This window comes from Xyrauchen texanus, chromosome 28 (assembly GCF_025860055.1).
Source record: "Xyrauchen texanus isolate HMW12.3.18 chromosome 28, RBS_HiC_50CHRs, whole genome shotgun sequence".
NCBI lineage: Eukaryota > Metazoa > Chordata > Actinopteri > Cypriniformes > Catostomidae > Xyrauchen > Xyrauchen texanus.
The window spans coordinates 14,016,634-14,041,902 of NC_068303.1; the positions used below are offsets into that span (position 1 = coordinate 14,016,634).

Sequence of the window (25,269 nt, forward strand, 5' to 3'; positions counted from 1 at the left end):
CTGAGACCAACAAGATTAGATTTACTCAATCAACAACTCAACATCTGTCTGGAATGTTCGGTCTGGACACTTGACATAAAAGCTTATGTCTAATTGGTTAGGGCAATCAAACAAGCCTTAATTCTCTCTCTTTTTCCTTTCACAGAGTAAGATAAAGAAGAGATCATGGGTGCTACATGAATGTGTGGAGAGAGTTCCAGAGAACGTTGATGCGGCCAAGTACGGCCTAAAAGGAACCGACCTTGATGCATTGATAGCCATTGATAGCGGAGAAGACCGGGGCAGGTGTGTTATACAAACTCACACCAAACTACCAGTTTCCTCTTTTACTATGCATTAGGACTCCTACACACTAAAGAAAGCTCTGACTAAACAGTTGAGTAATAGAAATACATAAGATTAGTTTTTAGGGTATGGAAAGAGCCATTTCAGTTTAAAATCGAGCAATAATACTGCAAATCGGATTTCCGAGAGCACAACTTGGCCTGCTTCTTTAACATTCTCATTGGTTAATAGAAGCCTATGTCAGATTGTGTTTTGGTTGACTTTTAGTTACATAGGGGCTTTGATAGGGAACACAGCATTCCCTGATGCAACGCTAACTCTTGTGTGTTCGTGCCCTTAACCAGAATGTCCTCATTCTCTAGGTTCATCTTGCCAGGTGATGTTGACTTGGACGAGGCTCCATATGAAGACTTCCTGTCCATGGAGGAAGAGAGGGAGCAAAGAAAAGAGAGGGAGACCAAGAAGAGACAAGAGCTCCTCAAAAAAGTGGAATTTAGCAAGTAGGTTTTCTCACATAAACAAAAAGACATTGTAAAACTGGTAGATTTTCTCAGAAATCTCATCAGCTGGATGAACTATTTCAGCAGAATTGGATCTCCCATTATTCAGAGTTTTCCACATTTAGCTACACATTTAGCTAAATGTTTTGGCTAATTTGATAATGCCTTTTGATACTCTTAATTTGGTTCCAAAATCAGCACTGAAAATGTGAAAATGTCTACATATTCTATCTAGGCCTGCTCATCAGGAATTCAAATTCGGTGGGAGAGATCTCAGAGATGGCACAGATGGGAAAGGAGAGAATGAAAGAGAGACAGATAAAGAGAAGCGAGAGGAGGCGGTTGAGGATAAAATTCAAGCCGTTTATAGATTTATTTCTAATCTGTATAAGCTAATTTATGCCTCCGTTGTGCTTTGCCCAAGAGGCCCTAATGAAAGAACCCTCCGTGAGCACAAATTATGAGCACTCACACATCTTAATAGAATGGGGGGAGGGTGGATATAGAAAAAAAAATTGCAGATTTGATAACATTTGCAGTAAACACTGCACTAATCAAATTTTCTTGTTAAACACACGGCATTGTCTAATTTATCATAGCACAACTCTGCTGAACATACACACACTCCTCATGCATATCACACAGAATTTAATCTAATTTGCACTTAATTACTGTACGTTTCCAGTAGCGATCTGACATCAGTGCGTTTACCCCCAGGCTGTTTGTTTTTGTAAAGTTAGCATATATTATGTGTGTGTTCATTTGTTTGTTTATGTGCATCTGAATGTACGTATGTACAGCTGTGGCAGTATTGGCAGTGTCATATATTTTGTGTTTCGCAACGTTTTCTGCTTCAGTTGTTGTGGTGTTTTTTCACATTGTTTCTAGATTATTGTGCAGAGTGATCAGATGCATTTTTAATAACTGCAAAAAGCTTAATTGGCTAATTTTTTTTACTTTATCACGAAAACCAAAATGTCACTGTTTTTTTTTGGCCCTGGCACAAAATGACCAGCTAACATTTCACTAATCATATCAGCTGCACCTGGGAAAGTGTGAACGAGTACTAGTCAGGTGAAATCACACTATCATTCTGAATGGATTATAAGAGCAGACTGATTGCTATAAAAGGAGGAAAGAAGTGTTTCTAAACATTGTGTTCTTGTTAGCAATGGTTATCTCTAAAAAAAGACATGCATCATCACTTTGCCTCAAAATGGCCTCACATGCAAGGAAATTGCTGCAAAGAATATTGCACCTGAAAGAACCATTTACCGTATCATCAAGAACTTCAAGGAGAGAGGTTCAACTGCAGTGAAGAAGGCTTCAGGACGTACCAGAGTGTCTAGCAGGTGCCAGGACTGTCTCATACTGAGGAGACAGCTATGGAATCATGTCACCATCAGTGCAGAGCTTGCTCAATATTAGCAGCAGGTTGGTGTGAGTGCATCTGCAGGCACAATGAGGCAATTCTTTTGGACAATGGTCTGGTGTCAAGAAGGGCAGCAAAGAAGGCACTTATCTCCAAGAAAAACATCAAGGACAGACTGAAATTCTGAAGGAAGTATAAGGATTGGACAGCAGAAGACTAGTGCAAAGTTATTTTTCCTGATGAAGCCCCCTTCCGACTGTTTGGGACATCTGGAAAATCAATAGTCCGGAGAATAAAAATTGAACGCTTCCGTGAGTCCTGTATCGTGCCAACAGTGAAGCATCCAGAGACAATCCATGTGTGGGGTTGCTTTTCATCTAAGGGAGTGGGCACTCTCACAATTCTGCCCAAAAACACTGCCATGAATAAAGACTGGTATCAAAACGTCCTACAAGAGCAACTTCTCCTAACGACCCAGGAGCAATTTGGTGGTGATCCGTGCATTTTCCAGCATGATGAAGCACCATGTCACAAGGCAAGAGTAATAATGAAGGGGCTCGGAGATAATTACATTGAAATTTTGGATCCATGGCCAGGCAACTCCCAGAAACTTAATCCCATTGAGAACCTGTGGTCAATCCTCAAAGGGCGAGTGGACAAGTAGAAGCCCACAAATTGTAATCAACTCTGAGCACTAATAAGTCAAGAATGGATCGCCATCAATCAGGATTTGGCCCAGAATCTGATATCCAGCAGGCCAGAGCGAATTGCAGAGGTTATGAAGAACAAGGGTCAACACTGTAAATATTGACTCTTTGCATATATTGAGGGTTTTTGCCCATAAAAACCTTTTTAAAACTTTTGAAATGCTTATCATTGTTTTCCAGTATACCATAGAAACATGTGAAAAAATAATCTACAAATACTGAAGCAGCAAACTTTGCAAAACACAACATTTATATCACTGCCAATACTTTTGGCCATGGCTGTATACCGGTAATGCATGGTGTCCTACTGATGCTATTGGAGGAGAAAAACATATTGAAGAAGAAGGAAAAAAGGAGAAAGAGTGATTCAGGGCAGGGATGCCAAAGAAAAAAGGACAAAAAACAGAGAGAATATCAGACAGACAGTGCGAGAGAGTTAAAAGCTCTAATGGTGTGTGCTGCAATTTCTCCTCATGTTCAGCATAAACGACAATCATGATTCTGTACATTTCTTTTTAACTATAGCAATGGGGCAGTATCAATCAGACTGCTGGGTTTAGCCAAAGGTGTGTGAGAGTGTGTGAGAGTGTGTGTGTGTGAGAAAGAGAGAGATACCAGGTTAAACAATATCCCTGCATATATTGATAGTGATTCGTCTTAACATGTCTGTCACTTATACTTCACTCTCACACAGATAGTTTCACAGGTGAAAATGACCTGCAATTTCCTGCATTTGTTTACATTGTTCAGTCAGTCAAGTTCAGTTAACAAGAACACACCAGTATGCAGAATTATTAGCTAGCTGTTGCAAATTGACCTACATCTGTATGATTGTTTGCTTAGAGACATTTTCAAAGACCATGTCATGCAATTTTATTAATCTACAAAAGGAATTAAATCTACTCAAATATTCTCAAGTGCCCCTTCACTCATGTGCCTTCCGCAGCGAAAGCCATTCACACATCTTCCCAAAGTAAAATGCTTTCATTATTCTTTTGTATTCATTTGCATTAGCGACATGAATTCAAAATATAAACTAGACAATTTAAACATTATCTACTGCATATATATTACTTTATGTGAATTCTACTCATAGAATGAGGCATAAAGTCATTGATAACACATGGTTTTACATGTAATGTCCTCATATATAAATGCACCTCTAAATGCCTCCCACCAGGGGCAAAAATTTCATAGAAATGTTGGGGGGGACAGTAAACATAACAATTCTCAAGAGCAATTTTTGAAGGGGACACCAAGGTTTTTTTTGTTGTTGCCCCGTTTGCATTTGTATTATTTTATTTCTTAAACAATTATTTTAAGAATATATCATTATATTATTTACAATACACATATTTTAATGATATTTTAGGGGGGGACAATTTAATCGATACGTTTGTGTGAAAAAAAATCACTAATTAAAATGTTTTTAACTTTAAATCAGTGTTCCTACCAGCTCTCTGTAGCTGTTTGAATTTACCTAACTCTCGCGTGAAGTATGTTCCTCTGTGGTAAACAGAGCAGAACTTCTGAATTCTTGTGTGAACGTGCCATCGTGATCATGTTACATGACAGCGACATGATTAGTGATTAAAGATAACATAATTAGCAGTTAGTTTTTCACACAGATGTATCGATTCACTTCAGAAGACATTACTTAATCGACTGGAGTCATGTGGATTACTTTGATGCTGACTAAGTGTGCTTTTTGGACCGTCAAAAATTGGTGTCCATTCACTTGCTTTGGATGAAGCTAAAAACCTGCCATACTTTCCTAAAAATCTTAAATCCTGTTCTGATGAAGAAAGAAAGTCATATACATCTTGGATGGCCTGAGAGTGAGTAAATTATCAGCAATTGTAATTTTTTTGGGTGAACTATTCCTTTAAGGCCCAGGCATACTTAATATGAAATCAAAGAATGAGTGGATGTGATGTCATTTCAAACAAAATCTGGCTAAAACTAAGGTGTTTTTGAGTTTGTGCAAATTTTAAGAAAAACTTCATTCCGGCTGCTAAACACCATCATACTGCTATTGGTCCTCGTCATCCATAGGTGTGACCTAGGGCTCCCCTACTATGAGGCCAAAAACGAATTCTGTTTATGATCTGCAGTCAGTCAGTCAAGATCAGTCAACATGAATACAACAGTGTGCAGAGTAATAAATGAGCTGGTGCAAGCTTCCTTATTTCTGTATCTGTATGATGGTTGTGTAGAGACATTGTTCAAGAACATGTAATGCATGTTTTTTATTTTAATTTTATTAGTCTACAAAAGGAATCAAATCTACTCAAATGCTTATTCACTCTGTTGTTTGATATGCTGCTGCACTCGTGCTGTCTGCAGCTGAAAGCCATTAACACATCTACCCAAAGTAATATATGTCTATCATCATTCTTTTGTCTGTATTCTGCCCATTAACACTATTTTATACACCCATATTTGCAGTAGCATTAGTGTCATCTTAAATTACGATAGCAGAGTGTAACCAGTGCATATTATGGCCCCGTATAGTGTGTTCGTGCGTTAGCTCCATGAATGCAGAATGTAAACGAGTCAAAATAAAAATGATCTACATATATATTACTTAAATTGTTCTTATATTTGTTTCAGATGGATCTATTTATATGTCTATTGCATATTAGTCCAAATCACTATCTCTTGCCCTTTCATCTTCTATCCAAGTTTGGGTTGTCTAGCCTTAAATTGCTCATTTTACCTAAAACTTTAACATTACTATTTTGCTGCATTGCAGGTACTGATATTCCCTTTAGGAAATGCTGATATATTTAGGAACAATGTCCAATTCTAACCAGTGTCCTTTTTTCAGTTTTCATTTAAGTTATTTAGACTCGATGGAGGATTGGCCACTCAAGACCCGCACAATTGTTTTACTCGAACGAACGTCCCCCTTATGTGCCTCATGCCAGATTTCACTGTCTGTGAAACTTATTTTATTGAACTGTAATATTCTTCTTGAGAAAATTGTTTTATTCTGCTGACACCCTTGAAAATGTAACAAAGTCAGTCCAGAATAAGTTTTGGAGTTTTTATTAAAATTTAAACGTGTTATTATCTTAAATATAAATTAATATATTAAAACAGCATTTTATCTTGCTAAAACTTATGTTATTTTCCTTTTCTTATTTATATACCAGCAAGCTACATAATATAGCTTTTCACGTCTATAAAACACCTTTAACTAAATGGTGAATTTTTGTCAGTTTTGATCATGTCAATAGTTGGTATGTTGCGTTTTTTCCAGTTGGAATATATGTTACCTTCAGCGTGTTGGTTGTTAAGTGAACTGACAGCAGTATGCCATTGCTGTGTGCAGTTGCATTGCTAAAATACTGTTTCTACAGTGTAATCTACATCTGTAATCCCTTGACATAGCATTGAATTCTGCTTCAGCTTCATTAAAATCAGTATGTCTGAAATGTAATTGCCATAAAATGCAAGTATGTGTTGATGCTGGGTTGGGCTGCAACTAACGATTATTTTGATAATCGATTAATGATTATTAGAAAAATTATTCTACTAGTTGCCGATTATTACGACAATTAATCATTAGCTCTTAATCGATTATTCAGCTTGTGCCAGACTTTAAAGGTTGTATTATCTGTGCTTACTAACAATAAAGAGTACACAATCATCTTTTAAAAATACCTCTAAATGACATTCACTGAATTACAGGGAAAAAATACTTTTGATTAAGTGTAATTCAGTAAAGAAATTCACTGTATCAAGTGTTTTTGTCTTGTTTTCCATTTAAAATGGTCTAATAATCCTTAAAACAAGATACATTTACTTGAGAAGCAACATATAAGATATTTAGACTTGCTGTAAGAGAATGTATCTTAAATATACAGTATGTGTATTTTTTCACTTGGTTATACTTCTGCGAGTGCAGTAAAGACAAAATATACTTGTATTCAAGATCTATTCTCTAAAATCAAGACTAAATATCTTATATGCTGCTTCTCAGGTGAATGCATCTTTTTTTTTAAAGAATTCTTAGATGTTTTCAAATATTTGTATTTTTAATATTATATTCAACGTTCTCAGATAACAATTTTTTTTTCTGCAGTATAGCCGCTAAAGAATATGTAATTTTTTTTAAAGGAGTTTTAGATCTTTATATTGGAAAACAAGCCGAAACAAAATCAAATCAAAAACGTATTTTGGTTCAGTGTATAATGGGGCAAAGACCATCTTTTTATTAGACCAATCTCTTATTAATAAAGCGTATTGCCAATTTTCTTCATGACAAAAAAATGCACAGTGACATATATTATGATTCAATAAGTCGTGAGCCATCACGGTATAATATAGCTGCATTGAGCGTGCACGCTCGAGGGATGAGCGTCCCCATGACAGAGTGTGCCTCAGCCCGATGCAGTTTCAATCTCTCCCCCTGAGATTGAAACACTTTGCGCAACTCATAGAAGAGGCGCTGACCCCACTGAGAAATGTCAGTTTTGGAGTTTGTAGTTATTTACATGACCTGCTTCCTTATTATTGAAACTTTAATAAAGCTATAACGTATTAAAACTGCATTAAAGATGGAACGCCAGTGTGTTTCCTTTAAAGAGCTCCGGCTCCGCTTATTCCACAACGAGAGTGCTTCTGTATTTACTTCTTTTTCATTTTTTCTCATACTTTGTGATCTACATCACTTGAAGCTGTTTGGAAAGTTTGGCATGCATCTGGACTGTGATCTGTATAATTCATCCTATCCTCAGTCTGGCACAAACTGCAGCACTGCTTTCGCGCATCATCATTAGAGTTTAATGTGATCTCATGTTACGTTAAATGAGATCAAACGACTGTTATTACAAAATTTTTTGTCAACAATTCTTTATTGTCGATGTTGTGGACTAATCATTTCAGCCGTGATGTCGGTGAGTGTGTGTTTATGTGTAGAATATTCTTTCAATATTCTTTTATCATGTTTGCACCATCCTGCCATTCAATATTCTCCCCCAGTCCAATGATCACACTCTTTTGTGTGTGTGTGTGTGTGTGTGTGTGTGTGTGTGTGTGTGTGTGTGTGTGTGTTTGGTCTCATAAAATGGGATGCTCAGGTTTTCGCAGTAATGCAGGGAGAATGAGATTAGATTGTAATTGCCTTCTGTGGATTCTCACACTGACTGATCCTCACACACGCTCGCATGGGTATCCAGGCAATCAGGCAGCGGTCGCCTCACATTAGCCTGTCTTTGATGACCTAATCTGGGTCTATAATGGCTCACTACCCTTTCACCACTGCTCTTCCTCTATTTTGCCCCCATTTTGGGTTTTCCCTTCAATTTCCTATCATCTTTCTCCCTCGTTCATCTGTATTTCCTTGTAATGCCTTTCTTTGTATCTAAAGGCCTCAGTGTACATGTGTTTGTGTGTGCTGTCAGACCCTCCCATTTCACCCTCCAGAATGTGTGAAGCTTTATTTCATTACACCATTTTCATGGATATTAGCAGCAGCTCTCTGAAGTGGATGCATGCTGATAAGAAAACTGTGTGTGTTTAATCCTTTGTTGATGTCATGTTCTTCCAGGCTGACTCTAGAGCAGAAGGAGCTCTGTAGGAGTAGATTGAAGCTTCTCTGCTATCTGGATCGCTTGGCCACTTATGAGGTAACTCTCTCCAAAATCAGTTAAATCCACAAAATAAACGTTAAATTACAACTTAACAACTCCACAGACAATGAGTGCATTTGCGTGCATGCTCTAACATCGATAAGGGAATGCTGTTTACATGACCTTATATGTTTTCAGGTTATTAAAGCTGAAGTGTGTATCTTTTCTTCAATCCTGGCTAAATATGTAGAGACTGTGTCAAGCATGCCATTTAAGGTAAAACCATTATTTTTGGAGTCAATATTAGAGTCGTTGTGGCACTATACAAATTGTTCAGTATGTTTTGCGCGACCTGTCTAGGCTGACACAACAACACTGGCTCAACCAGTGGTATGTTGGGGGTGGGGCTATCTGTTTGATCAACTAATGGTAGACAAAGGGTATATTTGAAAGCTGTTTAATTTTGCAATTCTGTTTGGTGCCGCAGAAATTACACACTTCTACTTTAAGCATAAATTATATAAGGTCATAAACAAGATAAGCAAAAACTGATTGGCACACCTAGATTTTTTTTTTTTTGGCCATTACCCTGATTATGTGTTGCATTTACAGTACTGTGAAAATGTATTTGCCCTCTTCCTGATTTATTTTTGTGTATTTTTCATACTAAATTGTTTTAGATCTTCAAATGAGATATAACATAATACAAAGGCAACCTGAGTAAACACAAAATCCAACACCTATATCACCCATGTGAAAAACTAACTACCCCCTTAAACTTAATAGCTGGTTGTGCCACCTTTAGCAGCAACAACTGCAACCAAATGCTTCCGATAACTGGAGATCAGTCTTTCACAATGCTGTTGTGGAATTTTGGCACACTCTTTTTTTGCAGAACTGCTTTAGTTCAGCCACATTTGAGGGTTTTCGAGCATGAACTGGCCGTTTAAGTTCCTGCCACAGCATCTCAATTGGGTTAGGACTTTGACTAGGTCTCTCCAAAACTTGAATTTTGCTTCTTTTGAGCCATTCAGAGTTGGACTTTTTCCTTTGCTTTGGATCATTGTCTTGCTACATAATCCAGTTGCTCTTGAGCTTTAACTCACGGACTGATGACCAGACATTCTCCTTTAGGATTTTCTGGGAGAGAGCAGAATTCATGTTTCCCTCAATTATTTTAAGTTGCCCTGGTCCTGAAGCAGCAAAGTATCCCCACACCATCACACTTCCACCACCATGCTTGACAGGAGGTATGATATTATTTTTGTGGAAACTTACGCCAGATGTAACGGAACCCCTGTCTTCCAAAGTTCCACTTAAGACTCATCAGTCCTCAGAACATTCTCCCAAAAGGTTTGAGGATCATCAAGGTGTGCTTCGCCAAAATTCAGACGAGCCTTAGTGTTGTTTTGGGTTAGCAGTGGTTTTCGCCTCGCCACTCTTCCACTGATGGCATTTTTGGCCAGTGTCTTTTTGATAGTGTAGTCATGAACAGTGACCTTTATTGATGCAAAAGAGGCATAGAGAACCTTGGATGTTGTCCTTGGCTTTTTTGTGACTTTCTGGATGAGTCGTCACTGTGATCTTGAATACATTTTGGATGGTCGGACACTTCTGTGAAGGTTTACTACTGTGCCAAGTGTTCTCCATTTGGAGAAAATGGCAGTGTGAGTCCTAGAGCCCTTGAAATATCTTTGTAACCCTTCCCAGACTGATGTATTTCAATCACCTTTTCCTCATCATATTTGGAATTTCTTTCAACCTTGGCATAATGTGCTACAGGGTGAGACCTTTTAGCCAACTTCGTGCTGCTGAAAAAGTTATATTTAGGTGTTGATTTGATTAAACAGGGCTGGCATCAATCAGGCCTGGGTGTGTCTAGTCCAGCTGAACCCCAAATAGAAGAAATCAGGATGGGGGCAAATACTTTTTCACATCACTGAAAATACCTGTACTGGCCTTCTTACCAGCTTACCAATCATGTACAAGTATTGTGCATGTACTTGTTTACTAGGGATGGGCATTTTCAATAATTTTGTAGAAGAGTACTCAAACCCACAAAAAATGAGTACCTGATTGCTCGTAAGTTAAAATGCACATTCAAAATAACATGACACGTAGCCTACGTGCAATATATAATTTGTTTTATTAACAAACGTTACCAGGAACTGTTTTAAAATAAGATAATTTCAACAAACTATGCTTTTCTTTTGGGAAAAAATTGAAATGAACAATATGCATTAATATAAATGGAAGACAAAAAAGATAACAGCAAAAAATAGTGTAATTCTGTGCTGCTCATGGCATTGTTAATGCAGAAAAGAAAATTAATTTGAGATATTCGAGTAGTGATTTTAATACTCGAGGAGCTGGTGCAGAACGATTACTCGTGCACATCCCTACTGTTAATGTTTTGTTGTCAAAAGCAGAGAATAATATGATGAGTTAAAATCTCAAGATAAATGTGTTAAAAGTTTATTAAAAGTGTATAAATATTTGGTTAAAATTTGGTCCGTTACAGTTTGATGATATTGTCAACTACAATATGTTATATTGTATTATATTCATCAGCTAACATTATATGGCATTTTAGTCAGTGTAAAATGTACTAAAATTAATGAATATGACAGGATGGAATATTTAGTAATATAAAAAAATATAATAAACTACATATTAAGGACATTTGGTAAAATATATAAAACCTAGGGCTGTCAATCGATTAAAATCTTTTATAGAATTAATTACATGGTATGACGGTTCATTCATAGAATTAATCATAAATAATCACATACAGAAATATTTGCTTAGAAAGCCCCTCAAACAACAATAATTCAATATACAGTTTAAGTCAGAAGTTTACATAATTTTTTTAGTATTTGGTAGCATTGCATTTAAATTGCCTTATTGTTTCCCACAATAAGTTGCTGCACTTTTGTCCCATTCCTCCAGACAGAACTGGTGTAACTGAGTCAGGTTTGTAGTCCTCCTTGCTTGCACATGCTTTTTCAGTTCTGCCCACAAATTTGCTATCGGATTGAGGTCAGGGTTTTGTGATGGCCACTCCAATACCTTGAATTTGTTGTCCTTTAGCCATTTTGCCACAACTTTGGAGGCATGCTTAGGGTCATTGTCCATTTAGAAGACCCAATTGCGACCAAGCTTTATCTTGCTTGTTGATTTCTTGTGATGTTGCTTCAATATATACACGTAAGTTTCCTTCCTCATGGTGCCATCTATTTTGTGAAATGCACCAGTCCCTCCTGCAGCAAAGCACCCCCACAACATGATGCTGCCACCCCCATGCTTCACGGGTGTTCTTCGGCTTGCAATGCTCACCCTTTTTCCTCCAAACATAACTATGGTCATTATGACCAAATTGTTACATTTTTGTTTCATTATATCAGAGGACATTTCTCCAAAAAGTAAGATCTTTGTCCCCATGTGCATTTGCAAACTGTAGTCTGCCTTTTTCATGGTGGTTTTGTTTTTTTCCTTGCTGAGCAGTCTTTAAGATTACCTATCTTCCAGTTTCCTCCAGCATCTTCACAAGGTCTTTTGTTGTTGTTCTGGGATTGATTTGCTCTTTTCGCACCAAACAACGTTCATCTCTAGGAGACAGAATGCGTCTTCTTCCTGAGTGGTTTGATGGCTGCATGGATCCATGCTGTTTATACCTGCGTACTCTTGTTTGTACAGATGAACGTGGTACCTTCAGGCTTTTTGAAATTGCTCCCAAGGATGAACCAGACTTGTGAGGGTCCACAGTTTTTTTTTTCTGAGGTCTTGACTGATTTATTTTTGATTTTACCACGAGAAGTAAAGAGGCACTGAGTTTGAAGGTAGGCCTTAAAATACATCCACAGGTACACCTCCAATTCAGTACACCTCCTATCAGAAGCTAATTGTCTAAAGGCTTGACATAATTTTCTGGAATTTTCCAAGCTGCTTAAAGGCACAGTTAACTTAGTGTATGTAAAGTTCTGACTCACTGGAATTGTGATATAGTCAATTAGAAGTGAAACAATCTGTCTGTAACCAATTGTTGGAAAAATTACTCGTGTCATGCACTAACTAGATAACTGTAGTTCACTAATATGAAATCTGTGGAGTGGTTAAAGAAATTTGTTTTAATGACTTCAACCTAAGTGTATGTAAACTTCTGAATTCAACTGTATAATGATTAGATATAAATTGATATATTTGAATTATAAATGTATATGTGTGTGTATGTGTATATATATATATATATATATATATATATATATATATTATAAAATAATTTATAAAATATATATAAAATAATATATAAAATAAATTATAATACAGATAATTAAAATACATTATATTATTTTGGCACACAAGTAAAGCATTAATAAAATAAACCTAAAAGTGGCTTTAGAATGCAATATATTGTTTATTTCCATATTATTGAACATAAGCCTATCATTCTTGTACAGTCCATAGTAATTCCTTTTACAACTGTATTCGTCAATCAGTCCGAGATTTATTATAAGGGCTTGTTTAAGGACGCGTCAATGTACACCTGCGTCTGACGGATGATTTTGGACTGTCTTTAGGTCGCTGTGTCAAGTTAAATACATTTTAAAACTTAGAAAAACATGTATTGAGATCCAAAATGTTTTACGCTTGATATTTAATATAATTAATCACACAGAATGAACACATTAAATCGAAAGCCATAGGAAAATGTAACACCTCATAAAGATGGCCTCAAAGTTTACACATACAAAGCAACAAAACTCATTTTAGAGTTCAACAGGTCTTTTAAGCTTGGTTTGAGAGATTTCGGTTTAAAAGAGACATGGAATACAGTATTTTTACAATGCAAATTACCCTCATGAAATTGTCATGTTTAAACATCACAGCCATGCGCAAATTAACCTGCCTAATTTACATATTAACCTCCCTATACAGCTGTAATTTACATATCCACGCCTGTTCAGTATTCAGTAGTGTTCAATCATTCAGAGCCCCACATGAACAACAATGTGATTTGTGCTGGTACATGGAGGTTAGCCAATCATAACAGAGGCCATTACATATAGTTGAATAGCTGTACAAGGTACATTAGTTAAACAAGTGGTTTTGTTGTAGGAAATGGTAAGTAAAATCACATGTTGATTTCAGAGAAAAATATAATGGTACTCCAAAGCAAAATACTCCTATCCCAAGTAATAAATTGTTAGGTTGATTTCCCCGAAAAGTGTGAACACTGTGGCTTTGTGGTGCTACAGTATTGACTCTGCTTGTTAGTGCATCCTTACTAGCTGCAAATAGCAACAATGCCTCAAATAATGTCATCAGTTTGTGTAGTTTTTGTTTGGATTACCAATTGCAGACAGTGTTCGGGAAACCTGTTTGAAAACAACCCTTACTTTTGCAAGTATGTGTGGTGCCGCTATAGCAATGAAACACTTCACCTTTAAATCATCTTTTTAAAATCTTTTCAGCTCATTGTTTCATTCATAAAATGATCAATGCTTAAACGATTTGTTAGCATAATGCTTTGACTCAATTTTGAAATCATCAGCAGGAGTGTATTGTCGTTTCATCCTAGCACACCGTTAATGTCCTGTTCATATTGTGATGGATGGCCTTTGTCTGGATCTTCATGTGTAATTGATTTCAAAGGGAATAGTTCTGAATGTAACCAGACCTCAGAGACATTAGACGTACACGTGCACACACATCTACGCACTGGCCCTGTAGACTTTAAAGGGCTTAATTGTAAATGTCAAAGCGATAAATGTCAGCAGTGTGGACTGGGGGGATTTGCCTCAGGCACACAAATGTGAGACCCTCAGCTGAACTCTCATGTTTGTTTTGTTTTCTTTTTCTGTCTATCTGTGTCTGCTTTATCCCTTTTCGTTCAGTTCTTCTCTCATCACATTTTCTGCAGGAAATTCTAGGCGGACCTCATGCAGCAGAGAAGCGATTTGATGCAGGGTTTTTCAAGACGTTCCACAGTCAAAATATCGTTCTGTCAGCCAGAACTTACGCAAGGGTAAATCTCTGTTCCTTTGTTCTCTGACCATGTGAGTGTCTGTAACAGGGTCCTGCAGCATGAATTATAGTCACTATTTCACACTTTTCTTGATAAGTGTGTGTGCACCCTTGCTAGCGTGTGGCGTAAAATATGGATCCCCTCATATACCGGGAGTATTTTTAAGTGTATATGTGTGAAATATGGTTAGCTGCCCACTGCAAAGTCTTCAAGGGGTATGTAATGTGGTAAATATAGCCGCAGAGCATAAAGCTGTCTGTTGTTAGTTCAGTCTCATAAATCATCTATTAATTATTTATCTCTATCAATCTTCTGCTCTCTCCTTGTTTCTTTTTCTCTCAGGAGAGTAACGTACCGGCTTTGGACATTCTCTTCACTTATCACAGCTCAGAGTTGCTTCAGCACCGGCTTGTCATCCTTTGCAATTTCCCAGAAACCACCTCTCCTCACGAGTATACTGACCTTCTGCCTAAGGCAGGGTAAGAATTACTGATTAGAGGATACAATCTTCCGTGAACAGCATAAACAAAACCTGCATAGATCTTTTTGAAAGAGCCGAATGGGAAAATGTCATTTTTAGATGACGGGTCCACTAGAAGAGGTTATTAGGTATTGGCTGTGAGACCGAATCAGTTAAAGGTGATAGTTTAAAGCAGGTTGCTTATGTAAATGAGACATTTTACAGTGCACTTTTGAGTTTTAGACTTTGAGACATTAAGATTATGAAGCAACTGAGGTTACCTGCTGACTTTGGGCCAAAAATACTGAAAATGAACACTGACCACATTGATGAAGTAGTTTATTTAGGAGAGACGGGGCAATTGTAGCATGTATATGTACCTTCATAACTCACAGACTACTGCAAGTCTACCACATCTTTGGTATAAAAACATTTATATGTCGCAAAAGGAACTGCACAATTAATACACTTAAAATTGGATCATATTGCAAATTGAATACAGGAAGTGTTTCAATTGTAGAGTATATAATTGCTTTTATACTTATTCATATTATTCATTGTGATTAACCTTTATAAGGTACTTTTTTTTTAGCTGTCACCTACTGTATAAACCTTACATTGATTCCTACATGATAATTATATGAAATAAGTAAAATCATTTTTACTAAATTACATTGTTTCGCTGAAGTGTCAGAAACTTTAGATACTGATGAAGTAATGTACATTATGCATTTTAAATAGGGGTGATCGCGATCTTCATTTGAATGATCTTGTTTACGATTCTTAAATCCCAAGATCGTTCTTTTACATTGCTCGCAACCAAACTCTTGGCGCAACCCTTTACTAGAATGAGAAGAAATAATTAGCATTTGCAACCAAATTTCATGCTAATTGTGTTGAGGGTAAAAGATGCTCCGTGTAATGTGTGTCCAAAGACACACCCCCTTTCTGTTCTCTACAGTCAGTTGTTCATAAATAGAAAAATAAACATTTAATTCTTACCATGCTTAGTGCAGATAAGCCATTTGAGTCCTGTCTCATTAATATTCACTATATAGATGCTCTTCATAGAAATTCAGAGTTTGTTAAAGAGACAGTACTGGTTTTCAGTTCAACAAATGAATGTAAATACTTGTAAATAGTAAAAATTACTTAATTAAACAATAAACATCGTATTCATTGATTAAATACATGGATTAGTTCATTTTTAAAAAGCCAAAATGTGACTAAAATGATGAAAATAATAAAATAAAACATAATTAGTAAAATTTAGATTTTCGTAATGTATCTAGTTAGAAGGTCCCCTGTATAATTAACAGAGTAAGCTTGGAGATCATTTGTTTCATATGCAAGCAAAAGGGACATTATAAATTAAATATTCCCATATGGATAGATATTGAATAGAATCAAATCGGAATCTAATGGAATCGAGAGCTAGTGAGTCGGAATCTAATCGGGAAATCTGTATCAATACCAAGCCCTAATTTTAAATATTCAGTTCTTCAATTAGGTCATACAGTTTTTATTAACTAGTGTTACAGTTGTCCCCGACCTCACAGCCATGATCGAATTTAGAAATAAAATAGATATCAACTTAAATTCCAAGCCAAAATGTAAAAAAAATATTGGATGTCAAAATAATTTATCTAAAAAAATGTTTTTGTCAAATTTCTCACAAAGTGTTCAAAGTGAAACAATTACACCATTTCTCAGGCAGAGAGAGAACTTTACTGAACATGTGGTGAGTAAGTGTCATCAATCTAGCTAAGTGGTTCCCAAACTGTTTTAAACTACGGCATCTTTTGATACTTAGGACCATTGAAGGAAGCATACACAACTATTGCACAAGGTGCAAACATTCACTGATGCTCAATGAGGCAACACACTACTACGCGCATATTATATTTTATGTAAATAGCTGTTACGTAGAGTCTGAATGGCAGTAATAAATTATAATAATAAAAAATATATATTTTATCTCTTATGTTTGTATAAATTCTGAAAGGGGTGTAAAAACTTATGAGACAAAAGAGGAATACAGCCTTTGGGCTCATAAATATTTCAGTTTAGGAGCCAATGGCTCCTTAGTAATTTTTTTAGTCTAGAGCCCTGCAGAGTCAAAACACTGGGGTTTGTTTGAGCCTTCTTGATCGGATATAATTCTTGTAGGTATACTCCACCCAGAAATGAAAATTATTTACTCACACTCATGTTGCTCAGCAGAAGTGAAGATTATCAGTGAATAACAAATTAATTACATTTTGTTCTGTTTGTCACACAAAGCTTCTGTATAGAAGCTTAGAAGAAGAATTGGAATACTGCACATAATTCTTATAGACTGCTTTTAAGTTGCTTTTATAGTGATTTTTTGGTCTTTTTGGAATTTGACAGACCAGTCACTTTGAACTGTTATTGTATGAAAAAGATCTTTGTGAAGATTCTTTAAAGAATCTACTTAAAGAGACAGTTCAAAAATTAAAATTTTCACTTACACTTATGTTTTCCAAACACATTTCCAAACAAAGATCTTTTTTGTTCCATGAAACATAAAATATTGTGATAAACATAATTTTAGTGACTGATATCCTCAGTCACCATTGGATGTCATTGTATAGGAAAAAGAACAGCTTCAAAATTCTAAATTTATTCTCATGTGTTCCTTGGAAGATTTTCATATGGGTTTGAAACAATACGAGGATGAGTAAACAATGACAGAATTTTCATTTTTGGGTTAACTATCCTTTTAAAAACATATGTTGCAAGTGAACATACAGTAGACTAACAACATGTTTTTACATTTGGCAATAATTCTCTTGAAATGTTGTTGAAGTTGGAGATTTAGTTTACTTTGGTGCTAGTGCTTTGGTGCCTATAGCGGCAGTGCTTTAAAAATGCAACTTCTCAGTGAATCTTTTAGTATGCTGACATTACAACCTTCTATTACTGTTAGTACACTAAAGCACAGCATGATGTCAGCGTGTTACAAGCCCTTTCTGAGAAGTTGCGTGTCTTAAAGTGATACTTCAACCAAAAATGAAAATTCTCTGCCATCTAAGATGTGTATGTTTGTGTTCAGTAGAAAAAGAATGTCAAAGATATTTAGACAAATGTATTGGCTCTGTAGGTCCATACAATGCAAGTAAATGGTGATCAGTCCTTTTGAAACTCCACAAAGGAGATAAAGTAAGCATAAAAGTAATCCACAAGACTCCAAAGGATTAATCAATCTCTTCTGAAGCGATCCAGTTGAATTTGGGTGAGAACTGACCAAAATGTAACTCCTTTTACACTCCATTTAACAATCACCAAACTTTAATCAAACAGAGCATCAAACTGAAAACACAGCAACATAAACACATACACAGAGCGACCGAATGTTTCTCTTTCCCTCTCTCTCTGGCTTCCCTGACTCTTTCCTTATCACCCTCCCACTGATTAGGCAACTCTGTGCCAGCCGTGCATTCTCACAGCCCGGCCACGCCCTTCTCCTCGTCACACTCCACTGCCCGATTCAAGCTGGGGCACCATCCGGACAGAACAAGTTAGTGTTAGTGTTAGTGTTGTTGTAAGATGTTGGTCACTCGCGTCTATGAAAGGGTGGCACACATTGCACAAGAATCAATAGTCATTCCTACAAATATGATATATTGTGTATGAACCAGACAACTCTTTGCATCGTTCACCGAGAGGCCCAGCTTCCGCACATGTTCCAGAAGACACCTGGAGTCGTGCACGGCCTTCCGTCTTGAGGGGCACAAAGCAGCCAGTCATCCAAGGAAGGCAAGATTTGAATTCCCTTGGACCACAGAGGAGACAGCACAGCACTCATGCATCTGGGGAATACACTATGAGCCAGAGACTGACTGAATTGTAGAACCTTGAACTGGTTGGCTTGGTTTTGAAAACTGAAACAAATATTTTCTGTGATGGACAGCAATAGAAACATGAAAGTATGTGTTCTTCAGGTCGACACTCACAAAGCAGTCTTCCCTCTTCACAGACCAAAGAACATCGGCTGTGTGTTACATTCGAAAGGGGAGGGTTTTTATAAATGTCGATCTCAAATCGAGAACCAGGGAGAAACCACCGTCCTTTGTAACAAGAAAATACATTGAATAAAACCCTTCTCTCTGAACGATGGTGTGAACCTTTTCTGTGGCTCCCTTCTCCAATAACTAACGAATTTCCTGAGAGAGAGCCACTGAAGGTACCACATCTCTGACCACCTTAGGAATGAATCTCAAAAACTTTTGGGGCCGGCGTCGGAACTCATGTTAGTCAAGATTGCACAGGTGTGCATTGTATTGGTAGGATTATACTGCACCTGTGTCAGCTGACAAGAAGCCTCTAACAATTTCACCCTCCTTTCCAGATGTTCCAGGATGTTCGGTCCAAAGAGGTGACCAGGAACAAATGGGAGGTCCCTTAAGGTATTTTTGCAGTCCTCAGGCAGCCTTGCTTGGGAAAGTCACACTTGATGATGTGCTGACAGATGTGTGGTGGTCTGTGTGCCCAGCTCACGTGTCACATGACCCATCGCTGGAATTGAGGAACAGAGGGGTTGACATTAGCTGACCTCACTGTATTAGAAGTGGCAAGTTTTTTGCATGTGTTATGTAAGCGACAGACAAGTATGCTTTTTTAAAGATCGAATCTGTGTGCCTGCACTGTGCATTGGGACAGTGTACATTGCCTCGCAAGCCTAGTCAGGTGACACCACCAAGGCTGCGAACCACGCTTATAGAATCTGCCTACGCCATGGATGCAAGGGTACAAGCTGTCTTTGACCATCGTTTAGGTGCGCCAGTTCCTGTGAGAGCATTCGAAAATTTCACCATGAAATCTTAAAAACTAAAAAAAAAAAAAAAAAGAAGTCGAGGACTGTCTAAAAAGGATACTGGACTGAGTGGGTTGAACAGGTGGTTCATCAAGCCCTAGCCGAGTGATTGCCATCTGGAGTACAGCCAGAGTGTCATCAGAAGACGATAGAGCATGTCCTGATGACTGTACTGAATCCCCACTAGAGCCATCTGTCACTGACAGACCAGCAAGAGCATCCTGGGAGGAAGGGTGAATGGAAGCATCATCCAACTCAACATTGTCTAGAAAATGGGAATTGGAAGCACTTGTAGACAGGACATCAAAGGCTGGGCAATGTAAGGGATTGGGTGATTCTGGGGCTCTACCCATGTTCCCTGTCTTGAGGAATTTTCATCCTCTGGTGGCACTGAAACAGATGGGGCTGGAGCCAAAGGCTGAAGTGAGTGAAGGAGACATTTTAGCTCAGCCATCTCCAAAGAAAGGCTCGCGACCATCTTCGAAAGTGAATGCCACTCTTTGTGTACACTTTGAGACACTGCCTTTTGAAAACACAGGTCTGTAAGAGCCTCTCTCAGGTGCTGAATCCCCAAGTAGGATGGGCACACATCGTGTCTCGGTTTGAACCGAAGGGAACTGAAATCACTCAGAAGAGAAGAAAAAAACAAACCAAAAAAAATAATGGAGAGAGAATGTCCACTACTCCTTTAACTGGCCACCTGATTGCACCGAGGGGCAGGGAGAATCACCACAATAAACTAGCAAGAAATTTAAAATGTTTGCATGGAAACAATTATAAACACTGTGAACACCAGCCACCAGATAACACCGAGTTTTACCGACAACAACGCAAAATAATAATAAAACAAAAATAAACTCACCGAAACGATAAACAAAACTCCAATCCATCGAATGTAACCTATGGAGAGGGCTGTCACAGCTTGCAAGGGCGAATAATTCACTGCTCAGTAAACTGCACCTGACAACGTGAACAGTGCTCAAAGAGAAATTACCTATCTCAGTCAAGCAATAAAGCAAATGAGGTAGAGGGCTGAACTACTGCAATGTATGTCCTTCAGGGCTCAGCCCACATCACCATGTGACTTTGTTGATATATTATCTCGATCTATCTTGCTGGTGCTACGATAATCCACTAGTGCTTAGCACTGCCTCTGGCGGCCAGGAGGAATGAAACAGAACATTATGGTTTTATGTTTTAGGACTGCTAGTAGTGCCATTTGTTCTTTCACTAAAGAGGAAATGTGGTTTGATTTATAAAAATCTATTTAGCTTGATCTGTATTTATGGAGTTATTAATCTCAAGTGATAGACAGCTGTACATAACTTACGTAGTATCACATGAAGGATTTGTCGTAATTACTATCAGAGGCACTTTTGACAGTCGTCTTAAAATAGACCTTAGTTTAGTTTTTATTTCCGTTTTAATACAGTTTAGGAATGAGAAATTAGATTTTGTATATGTGAAGTGTTTATATGGTGAATGTTGTGGTGCCGATGAGTTGTAAGGCATCCTAAGGGATTTAGAACAAATCCAACGTGGTGATGACACGCTCACTAAAAGCACTCCTTTGACGCCCCTCAGAACTCAGACATGAAAGACTGAATTTAATTGCTCACTCTAAATAGACACATGAAAAAATTAAATCAGAGGAATCAGGCAATTGCTTCTTCACCTACGCACACACTTTATTGCTTTCTGCTTTCTTTTTCTAACACAAATTTTGTGGCAAAAATTCAGATTCAGTGAGGATATACTTAAAGCATTAGTTTACCCAAAAATTTAAATTCTGTCATTTACTCACCCTCAAGTCTTTCAAATGGCTTTCTTCGTTTCTTGGAACACAAAAGATGACATCATTTTTTTCTTCTTTTTTCATTCAATTACAATGAATAGAAAATGTGGCTTTCATATTGCCAAAATGATGCAAAAGCATGATTAAATTATCATAAAGGTAGTCCAATCAACTTGTGCACTATGTTCCAAGTCTTCTGAAGCCATATGATAGCTTTGTATGCCTTTTGAAAGACTAGAAATATAGTGCAAGTAATATGGATGCATTTGATGATACTTTTATGGTGCTTTTGTGTCATTGTTGAAGCTTGATAGCCTTAGTCTTCGTTCATTGTAATTTTATGAAAACAAATTACCAGTACATTTCTTCTGAATTTCTCCTTTTGTGTTCCACGGAAAAAAGAAAGTCATACAGGTTTGCAATGACATAAAGGTACATAAATATTGACAGAACTTTTATTTTTGAATGAACAATTTTTACCTAGAGGTTATGAACACTATTCACACTTGTGTTTGAATGTGTGTGTATATATGTGAATGGGAGGATGCTGATTTAGTGGACAAGTTTGTGTGTGTTAGAGAGAGAGAGAGAGAAAGGAAGGGCATTGCAACTTCCTCCCCCTAATGTTCCAGTAATGGGGTGACAGAATAGATTTAGTGTATTGGATTCGGTCACCCTCCTTCTGCCCGTTCTCTGTTATGGAGGTCAGCCGCCTCTGCAGTGAACATCCATCACAGATCAGCATCTGGAGACCAGTTTCCTGCTCTCCACAGTACATGAGCGCTAATAGCACTGCTCCAGGACTCTCCCCGAACCAGTGGTCTCTCGCCATCTGCTGTCTCTGCTGGAAAGAATCACAGCCATATGATGTTTTCCTTAGCTTTTTGTCTACCTAATCTAATTTATAAGTGTGAAAGACGTGTTCATGTATGTAAAGAAGACCTTTATATTGTCCAGACAGATATTTGGTTTTATGTCCACACACACACACACGTGCACACATGTTTAATTTATGAAATAGACTGTTTGAAAAAATCTGTTGCTTGATTCAGTGCACTGAAGAATATGCATCCTTAGATTAATTTTAGACCTCAGATAAGGATTCCTTGAGCTGGACTGTGTATGAAGGTCTTAGAGTGTAAGTCCTTATTAGTTGTAGATAAATCTGGAAGTCAAATGGGAATGACTTTCAGTCCTGCTTGATCATGACCTTGCTATTTCTGTCAAATCTTTCTGTTGTCTCATCTGGGTTAGGGATTTGAACTATCCCTTAACCCTAATAAACAAACTTCAGTGCATTTCTTGTCTTGCACCAATTGCACTACGAACATGAATGGTGCATTAAATTGTTATGCTTCTTCAGTAGAGGTGTATTATTAATTGTCTAAGTGATCATACTTATGATTTTTGCCTGATGGACTATAAAACGGGCAAAAAAATATCATAGAATTACTTTGAAGAAGGGACCTGATCCATGCCTAGGGATGTAAACATATTTGGGGTGGGGTCTTTTGATTATGGCCAGTACACAACCACACCAGAACACCTTAACAACCACCCAGAACACCCTAGCAAGTTTTGTGTGGGCAAGCACAGCTCATATTGTCTTCAGAAAACATGAAAGGGAACTTATTTTTCTTGTCTGTTTAGTTACACTGCAAAAATAATTTTCTTAATTAGTATTTTTGTCTTGTTTCCCAGTAAAATATCGAAATATTCTTAAAACAATATATATTTACTTGATAAGCAAAATGGCATAAGATGTTTTCAGAGAAATCTTTTGTAAAAAAAAATCGTGCCAATGGGGTAAGAAAAATAAATGTGTTTTCCCTTTGAATTTAGTTTAGTTTTCTTACTCCATTGGCAAATAGTTTTTTCTTCTTTTAAGCATAAACCGCATTAAATGTTTTTTAGATTTATCTGAAAACAAGACAGACTATCTCATACCATTATGCTTGTCAAGTAAATTTATCTTGTTTTAAGAACGTTTATATATTTTTACCAAGACAAAAATATTAAGAAAAATATTTTTGCAGTGTATGCTCCCAGCCTCAAAAATATCTTGGACATATGGGCATAACAATGGACATACTTCATCCAGTTGTTAATTTATAATTTTAACTTAAAATCTGTGTTTTTTTCCTCCTCATCCATATCTAGAGTGTTTTCAGCCCCTCTACCTTTCCTATAGCTATTAAGCCTTTGTTAAATTAGAGGCATAGACATTAGTCCTAATGACTAAGACAATTTTGGTGTCACTAAATTATATTTCACCATTGTAGCTTTAGAATTATCCCATAGGTTACATTATTTCTTCCACCATTTCTGTTTGAGAATTTTTTTGTGACCTGTTGAAGTATTTTGTTAAATTGGTAGACTTGCTCTCTATAGGATTTTTCTCTAGCGTTTATCTATCTCTTAGAAGTTTCAGAGGTCTTTGGAAGGACACAGAGAACTGTGATTATTATTTGTTTTTATTTATTGAACACTTACATTTTGTTTGTTTGTTTCTGTCTTTTCTTTCATTGCTTTCTTCCTTCGCTTGCTTCTCATTCCTTCCATCTTCCCTTCCTTCTTTGCTTGCTTCCCTCCTTCTATTTTCTTTCTTTCATCCTCCCATCCTTTGTTCCTTCCTCCTAATTTTGTTCCTTTGTTTATTCATTCATTCTTTCCTTCATTCCTTCTTTTTTGCTTCCTTCATTCCTTTGCTTTTTCCTTCCTTCCTTGCATCCCTCCTTCATTCCTTTCCTTGATTCCCTTCTTCCTTCATTTGTTTCACTCATTCCTTCCTTTGCCTTTCTTTCTTCCTTCCTTCTTCCTTCCTTGCTGTCTGCTCTCCTTTTATTTCATTCCTTCCTTGCTTCCCTCCTTCCTTCCTTTTCTTCTTCCCTCCTTTTTTTCTTGCTTCCCTTCTTTATTCCCTTCTTCCTTCATTTGTTTCACTCACTCCTTCCTTTGGTTTTCTTCCTTTGCTTTTCTTTCTTCCTTCCTTCTTCCTTCCTTGCTGTCTGCTCTCCTTTTATTTCATTCCTTCCTTGCTTCCCTCATTTACTTGCCTCCCTCCTTTCACTCGTTTTACTCATTCCTTCCTTTTTTCCTTCCTTTTCTTTTTTCCTTCTTCTATTTCCTTTGTTTGCTTCCCACCTTACTTTTTTCCTTCGCTTGTTTCACACATTCCTTCCTTTTATTTATTTTATCCTTCTGTCCTTTCTTCTTACTTTTCATTTGTAGTGGGGATAAGAAGGGTAATTTGATGCTGATTTCTTGGGAGGAGAGCCAACACAGAGATCTGGACTGGTGTGAGGTTCCTGAGTGCAGGTAAGTGCACATTTTACATGTATAGTCTTTGAACATCTTTCCATGATTTATTTATTTATTTTTTTTGGTGCTTATTTTTACTGATAACTTTATTTTTGTTTTTATTTAGAAGGATGGTGGATCCCAACCCAGTGCATGACTGTCATTTCCTATATGAAGAACAGCCAGAACTGGAGAGATTTTGTACGGATAAACCTTCCATCGCACTGCTGACTGAGTGGTACCTGACCAGGGCACAGGACATAGAAAGCAATTCCTATCAGGTACACAAGTACAGATGCAGACAGGTTTCTTTTACACTTTCTTCTGACTGACACCTTACCCAGGAGAAAAACAAACAACTGCCTTAAATATACACATGTCTGACTCACACTTGATCTGCCTTCTTCCA

General features: G+C 37.2%; 1 protein-coding gene across 1 annotated transcript in view; it reads left to right on the forward strand.

Annotated features, from left to right (window-relative positions):
- LOC127622474 (NBAS subunit of NRZ tethering complex-like) overlaps window positions 1-25,269 on the forward strand; it is a 281,526-nt gene that overhangs the window by 44,722 nt on the left and 211,535 nt on the right. The window contains 7 exon segments of the mRNA XM_052096575.1: window positions 146-285; window positions 648-785; window positions 8,422-8,500; window positions 14,364-14,468; window positions 14,811-14,947; window positions 24,792-24,878; window positions 24,988-25,141. Coding sequence (XP_051952535.1) covers window positions 146-285; window positions 648-785; window positions 8,422-8,500; window positions 14,364-14,468; window positions 14,811-14,947; window positions 24,792-24,878; window positions 24,988-25,141 — 840 coding nt within the window.